Source organism: Eleutherodactylus coqui, chromosome 2, assembly GCF_035609145.1.
Source record: "Eleutherodactylus coqui strain aEleCoq1 chromosome 2, aEleCoq1.hap1, whole genome shotgun sequence".
Classification (NCBI taxonomy): Eukaryota; Metazoa; Chordata; class Amphibia; order Anura; family Eleutherodactylidae; genus Eleutherodactylus; species Eleutherodactylus coqui.
Genome location: NC_089838.1, coordinates 193,792,182 through 193,808,791, shown reverse-complemented (window position 1 = coordinate 193,808,791; position 16,610 = coordinate 193,792,182). Strand labels below are relative to the sequence as shown.

Sequence of the window (16,610 nt, the reverse complement as noted above, 5' to 3'; positions counted from 1 at the left end):
TACGCATTCTACTATACATTTTGCATCAATGCTGCATTACTCCCAAAAGGCTGTACCTCATGGGTAGTCGAATCAATTGCCTATGTCATAGATGTTTTTCACCCGATGCTGACCTTATACATTTGGTATGGGGATGCATTGAAATTCAAATCTTTTAGTGCGAAGTGACTGATTTGCTTAGTACGGTTTCTGGGGTTTCCAGTACTGAGAGTCCCCTAAATTTGTTTACTGGAACTTCTTGACACTGAATCAAAAGCGTAACTTGAAGCCCTTGGGCCCCAATGCAAAATCTGTAACAGGGCCCCCAACTCAAATGCTTTATTCATAGTACTGGGCTCCCTATATGGAGAAGAGAGACCTTATGGGCCCCCTAAGGCTCCTGGGCCCGGGTGCAACTGCACCCCCTCTAGTTACGCCCCTGATGGCAATACCATGTACAAATTTTATTATGCGAAACATACTTCTTTTTTCTTGGCCCACAAAGTGGTGGCGATGAAATGAATAAACAGACAATGTCCAACTATGGCCCAATGGAGAGATAGGGTTAAAATATCTTCCCTTTAAAAAAATTATCTCTAAAAATAGAAAGTGTCCTGAAAAATGTCATAAGGTTTGGGATTCAAGGTGCAAATCTTCTACCGTAGTACGATTTTTACACAAAAAGCTTTTCAATTCCTAACAGACCAACTCCATGGCTATGTTATGTATAAATAGTGATTATTATAGCAATGTGGCTCTTTGTGTTTTCTTATCACCCTCCTATGTAGTCTTACTTCCCTATGATTTATCAGCATGTGTGGTAGAAAGTCTTCGATTGTAAACAGTAATTAATTACAGCAAGCATTTCCATTGTTCTAGAAATATTTATTTGATTTAATGTATCAAGCAAAATATTGATACTGCAATTGTTTGAATAGATTTGATATTTTCCAATAAAATGAGTTTAAATTGTATTGTTTACACCCAAAGGTCCTTCTTGATTATAGTCCATTGCGTGACATGTTCGGAGGAGTTGATCAATGGGTACATTATCACCCAGTGACATGCATTTCTTGGAACATCTTACATAGTGTAGGCTGATTTCACACATATTACAGCTTCAAGTCCTGGCCTGACTGCAGTTCATGTGACCCAAAATAACAGCATCTAAAGAATCTGTGAAGCGGTTAGTTGAGGTCATTAAATCATGGTTGGGGCAGGATTTGCAACAATGCACCCACATGATGTTTGTGTGAAATCGGCCATATGCTCTATATTAAGGCAGCCTTTCCTTGTGACAACTTTTCTGACTGTATGTTATTTCTTTTCAGACTGACATGTAGTTTAGTAAATTTGGTGTAATTTACCAATCTCTGCTTCACCTGAATTTGGTCCTTGGTAACAAAGCTCATTGTCTGATCTTATGGTTTAGATTCATAACACAACGATAGTTGTACTTTATGCCGGTTTTGTTCTACGGAAATAGACCCATGGAAGATGATAGTGATACATAAATTAATTCATTAATAAATGAAAGGGGTTGTTGTTAGAATGGTCCTTTGAAGATAAGAAGATCCAAAATTTGTTTCACTTCCTTGAACCCCAACAATCCCTCTATGTAGCGGCACCACAGGGCCAATGAAGCATTTCACAGTACTTATAGAAATCAAAGAGCTGTCTGTGCAATGTGTTGATGTGCTAGGCACTCTAGAATGTTCTTTGCAGACACTTTCCATTCTGGAAGACATGGGAGCCCTGCTATTAACTTGGATAATCCATTCAGTTATAAAAAACCAATGTATAATATTAGCACAGGAAGTTCAGTTAAACATGTTTACTGCTCATTTCCCTTTGTTTATTAGTCTGTAGTCTTTATAATAACTTAGTATTTGTCATTCTTTATTTCTACAGCTAATAACAATTGCTGATGACTTCTGTGGTTTGGACATGAATGCCCCACTGGGAGTATCTGAAATGGTTCGAGGGTACCCAGTCTTTACAGAGGATCGGGACAGGATGACTTCCATCATAGCCTATGTGTATAAAAATCATTCACTTGCATTCGTGGGGACCAAAAGCGGAAAACTCAAAAAGGTAGGATTACTATTTGCTTTTAATCAGTTGTAAAGTTCGTTAATTCAGCAAGGCTATATCAATAAAGGGATGGGCACATGTAATGCTCCAATTTAAAGAGGTTTTTAGATTTATCAATATGAGATTGGTGGGGTCTGACTCCTGGCACCCAATCAGCTGAGTAAAGGGGCTGCAAAGCTCCAGCGAATGTTGTATTTTCTTAGTTATTTACCAGCACAGCTTTGTACTTTCTGTAGTTAGTGACTGTGCCTGGCATTGCAGCTCAGTTCCATTTTCTTGAATGGGACTAAGCTGTTGTTAGCTGTAACACATGAAACCTCCAATAACAATATTATGGAGCTGTTCTTGCTTAACCCTTTCCAATCCAATTTGTATCCCGATTTTCCTAGGGGGCTTACTCTTTTTCTGACATTTTACAACGGTGCTATCTGCTGGCTAAAGCCAGTACTGCATGAGGTGACACATTGGATAGGCTCCCACAGCAGAAAGGCTGGCAATATACAGTAAGAGAACCCCAAAGGATGTCTTCCAACATCGGAGCTGTACAGCCTTAAATCATAATGTCTTCAGACGTCAGACAGTGGATTGGAAAGGGTTAATAATTATTGGGGGTTACACAACAATCTCTTCAGTGTTCACCTCCACCAGTCTAATATTGATGGCCTAGTCTAGGGATTATCCATCAATATTGTAATCTTTGTTAACCAAATCTTAAAGGGTTTTTTCGATTGGCAAACCAGCTTTCCACATAGGGAAACCTGTAGGTATCTACACTCTTTGTCAAAAAATCAAGCACCTAAATGGAGTTATTATTCTGCTAAAAAACTCGGCATGCAGTTACATCTCAGGCAGATAGGCAAATGACTAGAGTTGTGGCGTGATTAGATGAACTGTCTTGCCATCTGAGGCCCTAAAAGTGGTTCCACTCTTGGCCAATAAAAAGGCACTCAGAGGCTACTTGTGTGTGAACGACCTTTTTTTCTGCTTCTGTAGAGCTTGTTGACCACGAAACGTGCCTCTACAATGCAATCAAAGAGATTTCACTCAATTAATAGATTTTAAGAGGGGGTGCATTATTGGGATGTGAGAAGCTGGATGATTATATTAAAGAATTGCCCACTACCTGGGCTGTTCTGACCAGACTGTTCAGAGATGTTGGGACCAGTGGATGTGTGAGGGCATGCACACAAGTCGATCGGGCGCAGGATGCTTTAGACAGACCTACAGTAGAGAGTATCATTTGATCATCCAACAAGCATGAGCAGCTGTAACTGTTTCATTATCTGCCATCGAGAGACAGGTGGCAGCATCATTTCAGGCCCATGTGTCTGTTGGAACCATTTCCAGGTGCTTGGCTGAAGGACATTTGGTATCATGGTGTCCATTATGTGTACTGCCTTTGACACCCACCCACCGTTGCCTTCATTTACCGTGGTGTCGTGAACAACAAAACCAGACTGCTATGGAATGCAACCGGGTTGTCTTCAGGGATGAATCAAGGTTAAGTTTGGGCACGGACAACAGCCGTGTTCATGTCTGGAGACCTAGAGCGCTTGGCAGTGGAGCAGCACACTGCCCCTACTGCTGCTGTGATGGTCTCAGAAGCCATTGAATATGACAGTCAGTCAACCCTAGTAGTGGTACAAGGGACAATGACAGCTCAGCAATATGTTCAGGACATCCTGCAGCCATTATGTGTCGCCTCTCAAGGTGGCTTCCAAGAGGTATTTTCCAGCAGGATAATGCTCAGCCACACACACAAGGGTATCTCAGAAATGCCTCTACAACATTGCCACACTTCCATGGCTGCCTGGTCACCAGATTTATCACCAATATAACATGTATGGGACCATCTGGGACACCAACTTCAACAGCCTATAAGTTTTCACAATATAGAGGCTCAGTTACAGCAAATGTGGAGCGATATACCACAGGATATGATATAGAACCTGTATGCCTCCATGCCCACCCATACAACATCTTGCCTCCAAGCTAGAGGCAGTACAAGAGGGTACTAGAGCTTTCTTTCAAGGGGTCAGATTTCCACAATAGATTCTCCTTTTGCTCTGATATTGTAATCACATATATCAACGTTAGTATCACACAGAGAAAGTTTACTCCATTCCAACAACTCCTTCTAGGTGCTTGTTTTTTTTTACAGGGAGCGTATTTCATACCGAGTGGCTATGCTTTTTTTCTATCCTGCAGTATGCCCATGAAAATGAAAGTTGGTCTATACCCAATATATGTTGCCCCAATTTCTGCAATACGGAGAACAACCTTAACATGAAGTGATTCTGTATAATCAAACACCCCTGCCCACCACTGAGCATATTATGTCTTTCCATGTCACTAATTATATAATATACGCCTCCTAGTTCTGGCAACAACATGCTGCAGCCATGTGACTATTAATAAGTGGTATCACATTGTAGGTTTTATTAGCAGAGCCATGTATTAGAAGCACATGACTGCGGTAAAGCGTGACATATCTACTTGTTAATCGAGCATTAGAGTATAGTAGTCACAAGAATGAGGAGGACAGTTTATGCATATTTTATATAAAACAGCATGTGATTTCACAAGAAGAGCATTTGAACAAGAAATTGCTTGCTATGCCCAAATGATAGCATGTAAATGTCTGTGCAAATGGTTTCTTGTACACCACAGCGTTGGATGTCTCTGATTTATTTGTGACCTACTTTTGGTACAAATCGTCATAACTGTAAATGTAATAAGCCGGGACCTGCTGTCTAATGAGCTACTTCCTGTCATAATGGGTATTTCTTCTGCCTCACAAATAAGAGGAAAAGAAAGAATTTTCTCTGCTGCTTTTCTCCTGTATATACAATGTTCTTTTTTTCTTTCAACTGTTGTCACTTAATTTCATACTAAAGTGAAAAATACATCAGTGATGCCTTTTTGTGCCAATTTACAGTCGAATGTGATGAGCAGCAGTATATGGAATATATTGCTATAGTATTATTTATCCGGGATTTTTCTGCACACAGTAGGAGGCTTTTCTGAATATTAAGGAATTGTGTTGCTGTCCATGGCAACCAATTAGATCTTGGCATTCATTTTTAATACGTTATTTGAATCACTTCCTTGCAAATGTTAGGTTTGGGGGTCTATCAATCCATCTTTGGTTCTGAGACTTGTATGTCATGCGTTTGACTCTGACAGCAAGGAAAAAATTATAATGAAATACTGTATTACGAAAAAGTCTCCAAAAAAGTAACAAGAGGATCAACGTACTGGTGTTCGGAATATGAGTGTCAGGAAATGACTCATATTGGACCAATTATGAAAAACATACGTAATAAAAGTTTTGGTACTTCAGAGGAAATGCATTAGCATTTGAAGGTAGGAAAATGATTTCAGGATAATAGACCTCTTGTCATGTGTGATAAGAGATGTTGACGCATGGGGAATGTTACAAGTAGGCTTGTTCAGTATCACAGTAGAAAGGTTAATTGACTTTGTGAAAGTGAATCACATCTCAGCAGCAACCACACGGGTGTTTGTATGGGACTTGGTATTACAAATCCATAATGTCCAATTTATAACCAGCCAGATGCATGCCCCTTTATATCCTTGGTCTTGCTAATGCGTAGATAATAAGATATAAGTATAAAAGAAGAGCCAAAGTTTATAGAAAAAAAGGGATCTCAAAGGACTCCAATGGATAATGAAACATGAAGAAGACGCCCCTTCTCTTTGGGCAGTGCAGCGTGTTAAACAAGGCGGAAGGATCACCCAGACGATCATCTTGTCGTTTGGATCTTGATAGATTTTATCTAGCCTGTAATGGCAAATATACAGTGTAAACAAGCAGCAATACCCATGAAAAACAAGTACTTTCTTTTCATACTTGTTATTAGCCCTCTCTACCTCTCTACTCTATACTGCATACACCTATATCTATACAACAGACGTCTGGAGGGCAGCTTGTGAAGGCATATATATATATATATATATATATATATATATATATATATATATATATATGAACTACATCAAAATTATCGGTGATCTTTTCCATCTCTTTTCACCTTATTTCAACATAAGGCCCATTTACACGCAAAGATAGTCTTTCAAATGATTGAAAGATTAAAAGTTTTAGCAATCTTTTTATATAAAGTGTTAATGGCCATTAACACTATATCATCTTCATTTGCATGTAAAAGGGCCTCCGGAGGCTGTTTGCAGAGCCCAGCTTGTGATTTATCACAAGCCCAGCTGGACGCAGAGCTGCATTGTGTTGGCAGAATACAATGTTAACTGCAGCCTCCCCGCAGAGATAACAGCCTGTCGTCTAACAGCATACAGTCTACTGACAGATAAAGGTGTTTGCTTTATCACCAGTAGCTGAACAATGGATTTTAAGTTCACCTTAAAATCATCGATCAAACTAAAAGTGCACGATGCCCGCGTTTACACGTAACAATTATCGCTCAAATTCGTTTGTTTAATTAAATTTTGAGCAATAACCGTTGCGTGTAAATGGGCCTTTACGTTTAGGTGTTTCAGATAACGTATTCACATAAAATTAAATAGGATGGACAAAGCATGTATAGGTATATCAAAGCAAGCATGATTTATAACAGGCATGTTGCTTACAAATGGGGTGGTGAAGGTTTACCTTCTTCAGCAGGCAGAAAATAGAGAGAAACATAGGATAGAAGAGAAGATTGGGTAATTATGTTCACCATTTCATTTGTGGTTGAAGTCATAATACACTTATAGCTGATAGCTCCTTGTACTTAGGAAACTATGACAATGTTCGTAGGCTTGGCTGGAGTCCACACTATTATATGTGACTTTACAAACCAGAGTTGATTGAATTCTAACAAAAGACGTTGATTAAGCAAGGGACAAAGTACAGACTACAGAAGGCAGCAAAGTGTGGCCTCAGGTAGAACGGGAACAATTTATACCGTTAAAATAACAGAAAGCCACCAGAAATACTGCAGAATATGTAAGAACGTATGTTTCCATCACAAACAAATGGTATATATATGGGGCTCTTCAATATTGATTGCTCCCTTCTTTTATTAAAATAGAACAAAAGGGCATAGCTAGCGTTAAGCCCGTTGTGATATCACTGCCAACTCATTATTTTAGTTAATTACGCCATAAGTGGGCTACAACAGGTTAGTTTTCTGCAAAATGTGGACAGAATTAATTAGTAAGTAGTAGAGAGTCATCACAACTGTTTGATTAATATTCATGAAGCATGATTTATATTCATGAAGTATCTACTAATCACTGACCATCCTCCAGCCAATTTACACCTTTTAGGTTAATACTATTTTTGACAGAATTTATGCTGGAAAATTCTACCTATGTATGTTTCCTTCTTCACATCAGATGTTGATGCTGTCAGTTTATCTGAACGTCATTTAAAGAAGGAATGTTTTTCTTCATTTTCTTCTTTTTTTATTTCTATCGCCTTTATTGTAATGAAGCAAGGTACATGCAATATTGAGATTAGCAGTTAAGAAATCTGATAAAAAATTGTGCAAAATAGTAACCCTGCCACTACATCGAAACCTCATCATTTAAAGAGCATTTCCACCTAAAATACCCACATAAAAATTATAATTATGAATCCTTTAATAATTCTCTTCAGTCAAATTGTTAAGTGTCCTATAATTTTCTTGGCTATTGGAATTCCAGAGAATTATACAAAGGTTTTAAAGCGACCCTCCAGTTTCGGGACAAAAATTTTGTCCGGAGATCAGAGTGGACAGTTATATCACCTTGCTGATGCCCCTCTGATCTACAGGTTCCGGGTCCCGTTTTCAGCTGTCCAAAATGGCTGATGCAATCTTTAGACTACTTAATTCCCACAGTGCATTGATAGTGTCAGACTACCAATACATTATACCTGCAGTCTGATTGGCCAATCAGAGAGCAGTCCACAGTGTATATTAGGTAGCTGGAAAATTGCAGTGGCCATCTTGAACAGCTAAAAATAGGATCTTGAACCTATTGGATGGACATTGGCATAGAGGAATGACAGCAGGGTTGCTTTAAGTGTCCTTGGACATGTAGGGGAAGGGGAGTGATTTATGTAAGTGCCTATACCAGTTTAATGGTGCATAGAAGTTGCAAAAAATTACAAAGTTTGGGGCACACCATATTACCAATAAAATTTTAAACTTTGGGGCCATTTCACACTCTGTTCTACACTTCTCTAGAAGTGGGCAGCACTTGGCAAAAAAGGCTGAGCCTCATGGACTCGCCAAATTTATCATAATTTGCTTCAAAAACTGGCATAAATTATAATTGAAATCTATGTATATTTCAGTCTTGCACATGAGACTGGCTAGTCATATGTCAAGTTTCAGAGGTGTGTACCTCTTTATAAATTTGGCGCACTTCTCTCAGTGGTACTCTCTTTTTAGATTGGTGTATAAAATGCCCGTCTAAGTAATGAAAACTAAATATTCCAGAATTTTGGAATGTATTAACTTTAAAATTGATAATGTTTGGGGATCTCATGTATGTCGGTATATACACTGACCCATACAGCTTACAACATGAAGAAACAAAGTACGTACTGTGGATATGCATAAGCAACATACATAGATTTGTACATGTCAACTTGTCCATGCAGTTGGCTGTAAGGGTGAGAGTGTGTCTAGCAACACATGAGCTCCAAACCTTGATATATTAGTGTCTACATTAAAAAAAAACATATAAACTTTAAAAAATTGTAGAACAGTGTCAATTAATGAAATAAATTGGAATAAAATCAGCATACCACTCATGTTAAATCTGTAATGACACCCATTATAGTTGCTATTCAGCCTATACTATATTTACCTTCCACTACTATAAAACATGAGAATTACAAGTTCATTTGTTAAGAGCCTAGTATCTACACCGTACATTCACTTGATTTTGATCATCACCCTTGTGCATATAGGTCAAAGAAGACATTTATAGATGAATATAGAGACCCATGTGTATGGTAAAAGTGCACTTTCCAAAATCACACAAAGTGCCAAAGGAAGCACAATTTCTGACAATACACTACAATGTTGCTGTAGTTGCAGAAGTATCAGTACAGCCATAAAGAGTTTTATAGGCAGGCGTGCTGGGTGGGAGCTAAGAAGTCTCCTTCTAACTACTTTCACGGAGCTGTCATCTACAAGGTGCCCCATGGGAGCTGTGAAAGGTGTAGGATTCCTAAGTCTCTATATATTCAAGAATCAAGCAGTGCATTTCAATAGGCAGGGATCACGGTATGTCTCTGCAATTAGCTGCAACCTACAATCATGTTCTGACAAATTAGAGCATTTTCGTGAGCTCATTTTTTACACACTGTCACTCCTGTAGAAAAAAGCTGGGGGTGGGTAATGTCATGGAAGTGCTATAGTATTCTTGCTATCGTTCACAGAACCCTTTCTATAGATAGATGAAAGGGCCATAGAATTCAGCACGTGAGCTTGCGATAGAGACCATAGATATGGAGGCAGTGACTTCATTATGTGTTTTTGAGACATAATATAAGCATATTAAAATGTACAATCAGATTTTCACATTAATAAATGCTGCATATGAAAAACCACGGGGTGTGCTCGTTCCTCTGCTGCCCACAGTGTGAAGGTTTCTATAATTGTTCCTTAATATAATTGAATGCAGTCTCTTAGAAATAGTATGTGTGCAGATTCAAACCAGCATGTTGTTGAGTATTTGCCAGGAATTGGCTGTGTCATTATGTTTTAAGATTTATTATGGCTCCTTTTCATGTTACCTATAAAGGTAAATTGACCGTGAAAGGACAGAGGACTATACGCATGGTACATTGCTTGATCCTACAATATACAAGGATATGAATAATACTCGGCAGATATACCCTGCTTCAGTCACATAGCTTCAGCCTCCAGTCCTGAAAGTTATCTAGACTTCCCTTCCATATTGTAGAAGTGCTTTCTATATTTCTGCAAGAATTTGAGCAGCTCAAGCCACTGATGTTCCTAGGAGATAAGCTCACCCAATCAGCGACGTTCCTCCTACAAACATCTGTGTAGTCAAGTGTCCGGCACCATTACTAGACCCATAATGGACTATATTGCAGTCTTAGTAAGTGTCATAACATAAGTAAAAGCTACTAATCTTGAATAATGTAATCATGAATAGTACAAACTATGAGAAGATAATTCTGCATTATTGTAAGGAAACCCTTCAGTTGCTGCTTCTGGTTATATCTCGTCATCTGGACTGCGGCTTTTTTCAAAATCACATAGAAATGTGTGAGCAGATACATGGCTTAACAGTTATCGTCCCCAGAATTCCCTGAATAACCTTGTCATCTGGATGGCAGCTTCTGTTGGTTGATCGTAGAACTATGTGAGAAGCTGCATGGCTTGGCTGAAAAACATCTGCTTATGTCTCATTACAAGGCTTTGACTAGAACAGAGAGATGAAAGCCAAGGCTTAAATCAGGTTTATACAACTAAAATATGAATTGTGAGTTTTGCATGAGGACAGAGATATCTTAGAAGATCCATAAACTTCCACCGACCACCATCAAGTGAATGGCGTGTCGTGTCACGTTGGTGCAACCCAAAGATCAATTACCATAAATACAGTTCTACCGAAAACAAAAGTGTAATCTGAAACACTAAACTTCTCCCTTAATTCAATAGTTTTTATAAACTGCATTCGTATGTATAACATCTGGTCGTTAGGATAAAAGTAGGACTATAGTAATGATCACATATAGTGAGTAGCAGATTATGCTGGATTAAAAATACAATATTAGAACATTGTCGGACAACTCTCTCTCTCCCGATTCACTGTATGCTTTTTTTTCACAGCTTTTCTTCTTCTTCTTCCACAAAATCAATAATCCTTCCAAGAGTAAACAGGCCAAAGTAACATTCAGGAGTCAGATCCATGGTAACAATGTCTTTCTTGTTGGACAGTCAGTTCAATGTTTTTCCGCATATCAAACTCTCATGGTGATCCAATTTAACTTGCTCTAATCAGAATACTTTAGTAATGCTCATGGTGTTTATACCAGGAAATCAAAGTGTGGAGATGATAACCACTCTGTATATTCCCTCTGGTGTTACCGAGGTCCCTTAACATGTTTCTAGTTATTCATTTCATAGCCACCTATGGTGGTGTTAGTGGAGGGACGACCCTTTAGCTGCTGGGGCTTTATTGTACTGCATGATCTTTAGATACTACTGGTGGGAATCATGAGCAATGTCAGGTGAGGCTTTTGTTTGAAGCAGGATGCCATCAGTTCTATTTATTGTAAATTAGTAATGATGCAAAATGAATAATGAGCTTGGAAAACACTATATTTTTTTCTACCTCAGACATGCCAGTTAAACCGAGTCTATATCTTCCCAATAGACTATCATTAGCATATTTGATTAAACTTCATACTTATCAGCGAGTTGGAATAGCACAAAGACAGAGATAAAACGTCTGTGTCCCAGAGCTTGCTGTGTCTTCTTATCCGTTGATCTGTTTATCCTTGGCTTACTGTTGACTTTCTCATCTGCATCATCCTTGCATTTATTTCACTCTTTATCATTTCTACTATTTTTCTAATGAGCGGCATTCTACCTGTGTAATAATATGAATGGCTTTTTATATGATGCACAGGATTGACAAAGAGAATCTTCATAAAATGTGCAGTATTTCAATGTTACCATCAGCAAATACAAGGTAACATTTACACAGTAATACAAAAATGAACACAATTACCAAATATAGGACAGTGTAGCGGTCATGAACAATTGCTCTAGCAGCCACATATCATTGCTATATTAGTCAATATGCTCTATAACAAGTAGATGTTAGTTATGTTGTATATATTATTGTAGTGGTGTGTAGCTTCTGTATTGATAGAGGGGAGCTCCAAATTTCATTTTAAGTAATGGGTATGCAATATTAGGACATTTCATAGAATCCAACAAGGCTGCCCAACAGAGAACGGGCTGCTAATTTAAAGGACTGCAGGTTACAGAGCAGCCTGCAGGGCAGCCACCATGTAGTACATATAGAAATCGGTTTATTCAAAGGGATAATGTAGGATTGGACTGAGTTGACTTTGAAGGTAATAATGTATACCCTAACATTATGAGCACAGATTTAGGTAGCTAGTAAATGTTAGGATTGAGGCCTCTTGATGGGAACTGCATCGGGGGGTGCAGGGATTCCTCATTTCAAAATTCAGGTCAGATTTCTACAGTGTGGCAGTGCATGAAGGTAACAAAAGCCAGGCTGTAGATACATGTACTATCCATCAGATTCTCCTAATGACAGGCTGGCGAATGTGTGAAGCTGTGGAAATATTTATCAGCTGACACCAGAAGGTGTTGACATGGACTTACAACTGTTTGTTGGGAAACTTTAAATCTGCCTTTTCTCTATTGTCCACTGTTACTATATTCATTGTGCAGTATATACTGTAGCACACTAATTTTTATATGAAAAAGATTAATTTCTTCATTTTTAAAGTGCACGTTTTTGAGCCCTCTAGAAATGTAAGTTGACTATTTCTGTATCTCCAATTTAGTTCTATGGAGAATGAGTATATATTGTATCTCCCACTGATCGCAGCTATGCTGCTAATGTAAATTAGGCTAGGTTTCCGTGCTTCGAAATAATCATAGTGTAACATTGTGGTAACAACAAGATCATGTTGCCATTGGCTGCTGGGGATGGGCAGGATTTCGAATGCATGAGATTACCGTGACACGGAAAACAAGCAATATATGACTTAAGCCAGTTTCAGGCAAGCATATTGTAACACGTCCCTAAGGGCTTATTCACACGAGCGTATATTGGCCTGCCGTGAAAATGGCTGGACAATATATACTACCGTGTGAAGAACGGGGTGGCGTATACACAGAGAGCCGGCGAGGGGGAGGGAAGGGCTGTCTCCCCCCTCCCCCCACCGATGGCAAGGAGAGGAGGCGGGATGGGGCGGGAACTAGTGTGCTGAGCTCCCACCCCTCTCCTCCCCTTGCCGCTGTTTGCAATGGTAGGGTTGAGACGGGAGCACGGCTTAGCGGCAAAGGGTGGAGAGTAGAAGAGAAGGGGGATGGAGTTTAGCAGTCAGGCTGCTAAACTCCCTCCCACCTTCCTTCTCCTGCAGCTGTCATTGGCTCCCATGAGAGTCAATGCGGCTGCCGGCGGCGGTGTGTGAGCGTCCGACCGGGCGCTTTTATGCTGCAGAGATACACCCTTCTGCATTGATGCATTGTAAACCAATGCATCAAAGGGGCAGCGTATATCAACCGGGGTGTGAAAACCCAGTCGATATATGGCTGTTTGAATAAGTCCTAATACAGATCCTTAATATGGATGTGTTACAGATGACAATACAACTGTATGTCATTAGTATTGCATTAGTATTTGATCTGTGTTAGCTGGGTGAATACTGATCTATATCTACCTACTAGTTAATAATACCTATGTGAGGGCCAAACTGAACAAAAATAGGTCACGATGCATTTTGGAAAAACGGACGGGAAAAATATGCCATGTGAATCGATACATAGATTTATATTAGCTCCCTATTATGGCCCACAAAACACAGACCGAATACAGAGGTAAGAGCAGCTGAAAAAGTGGAAACCTCCTTAAATTGCAAATGGGAGCAGAGAAATAATTAAAAATACTAGACACCACGAAGCAACATTTATAGTGAAGTTTTGGAAATGATTCAATTTGCTTGATTTATTGTAACAATTACTAGACACTGTGGTAAATAAAAGTTTCACTGTGTTAGTAAATATTACTTTGTTTCCCTCCTACTATATAACCTTGACAGCTCATAGGGTTCTGGAAGGAGATAAGAAATAACATTTCAGGATAAGGTAAAGTTTTGCCCTCACCAAGGAGAGAAGGTTAAAAGTATTGTAAACTCACATTGCACAAAGACAATGCGTTTCTTTATGACTGAATGGCCGTTAGCAGATGTTCCTTTAGCAATACCCTATTGCTGCACTAGAAATTCATTGTTTTTAGATTTTCACACAACAACTCTTGAGAGCAGCTACAGCCAGCTAGAATTAAAGTATTACTTTGTACAGCCAGAACTTCTGGTCACAACTTTACTGCTTTTCTTAAAGAAGAAAAGAAGGAATGACCCAGCACCCCCATGCAGTGCAAATCAGATTAGAGGGAATGGTATAAAACAGCAGACCTTCTGCAGGGTGTGGGAACAGAGGGACCTATCACCCTATTAGATAAGGCTAATAGATCAGATGTCAGTTGTGCTAAGGAGCGTGCCATGGTAGAATTGCACTAAAACGTATTAGTGGCAGTGGTGACCGGATCCTATGCTGCCATTAGGCAGATGGGAAAACACAACTTTAATTCACAATGACATTTTAGCAGTTTTATTTGTGATTTTTTTTTAATTATCAAAGTTACAGATTTTTGCAGTTTTCTTTCAAGCACAATAATATTCTGGCAATATACTTTACATTCTATATGACAACTGCCTTACAACTGTTTCATTATATCAGTGCTGAAATCTTTATCTTGATCATTAAGATTAAAATGTTGCTACAATTTTTGTTTTCTTTCTATTCAGCTAGTAAAAGTGCAATGAATACTGCAGGTAAAGGCCCTTTTAGACGGGACGACTGTCGGGTAAACGATGCCCAACACTCATCTCCGTACATTCTAGCCCCCAGGCACCTGCACAGGAGCTAGTATCATTAGCTCACAGTGGGGAGGCTGCAGGAGATTTCTCTCCTGGCGCTCCCCCGCCCCTCTCCATTGACTTAACACAGCATCCGTTTAATACTGAACGGCTGCTAAGTACACTGAATGATGAGCGATCAGCTCATCATTCATCGTTTATGCAGCGTAAACAATGGATAATGAGCTGATGGCTCATCATTCAGTGTAAGTAGCAGGTGTTTAGTACTGAATGGCCGCTATATTAAGTCAATGCAGAGAGGCGGGGGGAGAGAGAGGAGAGAAATCTCCTGCAGCTGCCCTGCCCACCTGCTGGCCGCTCTGTGAGCGAGCCAGCACTACTAGCTCCCGTGCAGGAGCACAGGAGCGAGCACACACAGGGACGAGTATCGGGAATCGTTTGCCCAACATTCGTCCTGTGTAAACCCACCTTAAGGGTACCTTTACACTGAGTAACTATTCTTCGGATAGTTGCTTAGAAAAGTTGCTGAAGTGTACAAATAGTTGCTTATTTGCTTTTACACAGAGCACTTGTTCCTTAATTGTTTGCCAACATATCATTTGTAGGGCAGATCTCCATGCAAATTCAATTGCAAGCCGTTCAAATATGAATGACTGCAACTACACCAGACAACTTTGTATCAACCGACTAATCTATTTTATGTTAGCGGAAACAAAACGATTAGTAACTAGTAAGTGAATTATCGCTCGTCACCCTGCTGGTGATCATGTTTTCATGGAGGTTTGCATTCACTCGATTGAGCAATTACTTGGACAATAGTTCTTCTGTGTAAAGGTACCTTAAAGCTGATGTGGTCAGGATTCTGTTTCTGCCATGTGGATTTTTGCTTTGCAATGTTCCTGTGGATTCCAAGCACGTTATATTGGCCTGGTGTTGCTCGTCTTGATCGGTGGGGCAATAAAATCAGGCCAATTTTAGCAAAATTACTTTGGGTCATCCCAACCCAATTTTTAGCAATAATCACCAGAAAATTGTTTTACAATTAAAACATATGTGTGCGTGTGTATTTTTTCTTCTATGAATGTGGCTTATTTGTTAGCACTGTTGCCTTTTTAGTACTGGGGTCTTAGTCCACCCTTGCATCGACTAACAACTAAGCCACAACACCTATGCTTTTTACTCTACAGGAGGAGAAGAACAGAAAGAATAAACTCTAAGAGAACATAAAAACAACATCCAGATATTGAACTTGGAGAGATATGAACCTAGTACTCTAGCACTGTGAGGCAGCAGTGCTAACAACTGGACCATCATGCTTGAGCTTCTTTCTCTGGAGGAGATCGAAAAATATAAAGCGAACATAGAAAGTTCATGCAAATGTTATTGTTGTGCAGATTTGGACCTAGGACCCCAGCACTGCAAGGCAACAATTTTAATGACTGAGCCACAATGCTTGGTCTTCCTGCTTCCTTCTTCCTCCTCCTTCTCCTCTTTCCTTCTTCCTCCTCTTTCTCCTCCTTCCTTCTACCTCTTCCTCCAGTGGAGAAGAAAATGTAGGAGAAAAAGAATAAGGAGAATAAGTATAAGAAGGAAGAGTGGGAGAAGGAGGCATATGAGGAGAAAGAGAAGAAGGAGATGAAGAATAATAATATCCGGAGGAGAAGCAGGAGGAGGAAGTAGGAAGAAGCTTGCTGGCTCAGTGGCTAGCTTTGTTGGCTTGCAGCGCTGAGGTTCAAGGTTCATGGCTGATTATCATCAACCTCTGCATGGAGTTTGTAGGCTCTCTTTGTGTCTATTATTCTTGTTCTTCTCCATCTTCTTCTCCTCTGGAATAGGGAGAAGAAAGTGTGGTGATTCAGTGGTTAGCATTGCTGCCTTGCCGTGT

General features: G+C 39.6%; 1 protein-coding gene across 2 annotated transcripts in view; it reads left to right on the top strand.

Annotated features, from left to right (window-relative positions):
• The window catches only part of PLXNA4 (plexin A4), a 683,798-nt gene that overhangs the window by 119,862 nt on the left and 547,326 nt on the right, over positions 1–16,610 (top strand). For both annotated transcript variants that reach the window (XM_066592134.1, XM_066592133.1), the window contains exon 3: positions 1,891–2,073. In XM_066592134.1, coding sequence (XP_066448231.1) covers positions 1,891–2,073 — 183 coding nt within the window. The remainder of the gene's footprint in view (positions 1–1,890; positions 2,074–16,610) is intronic.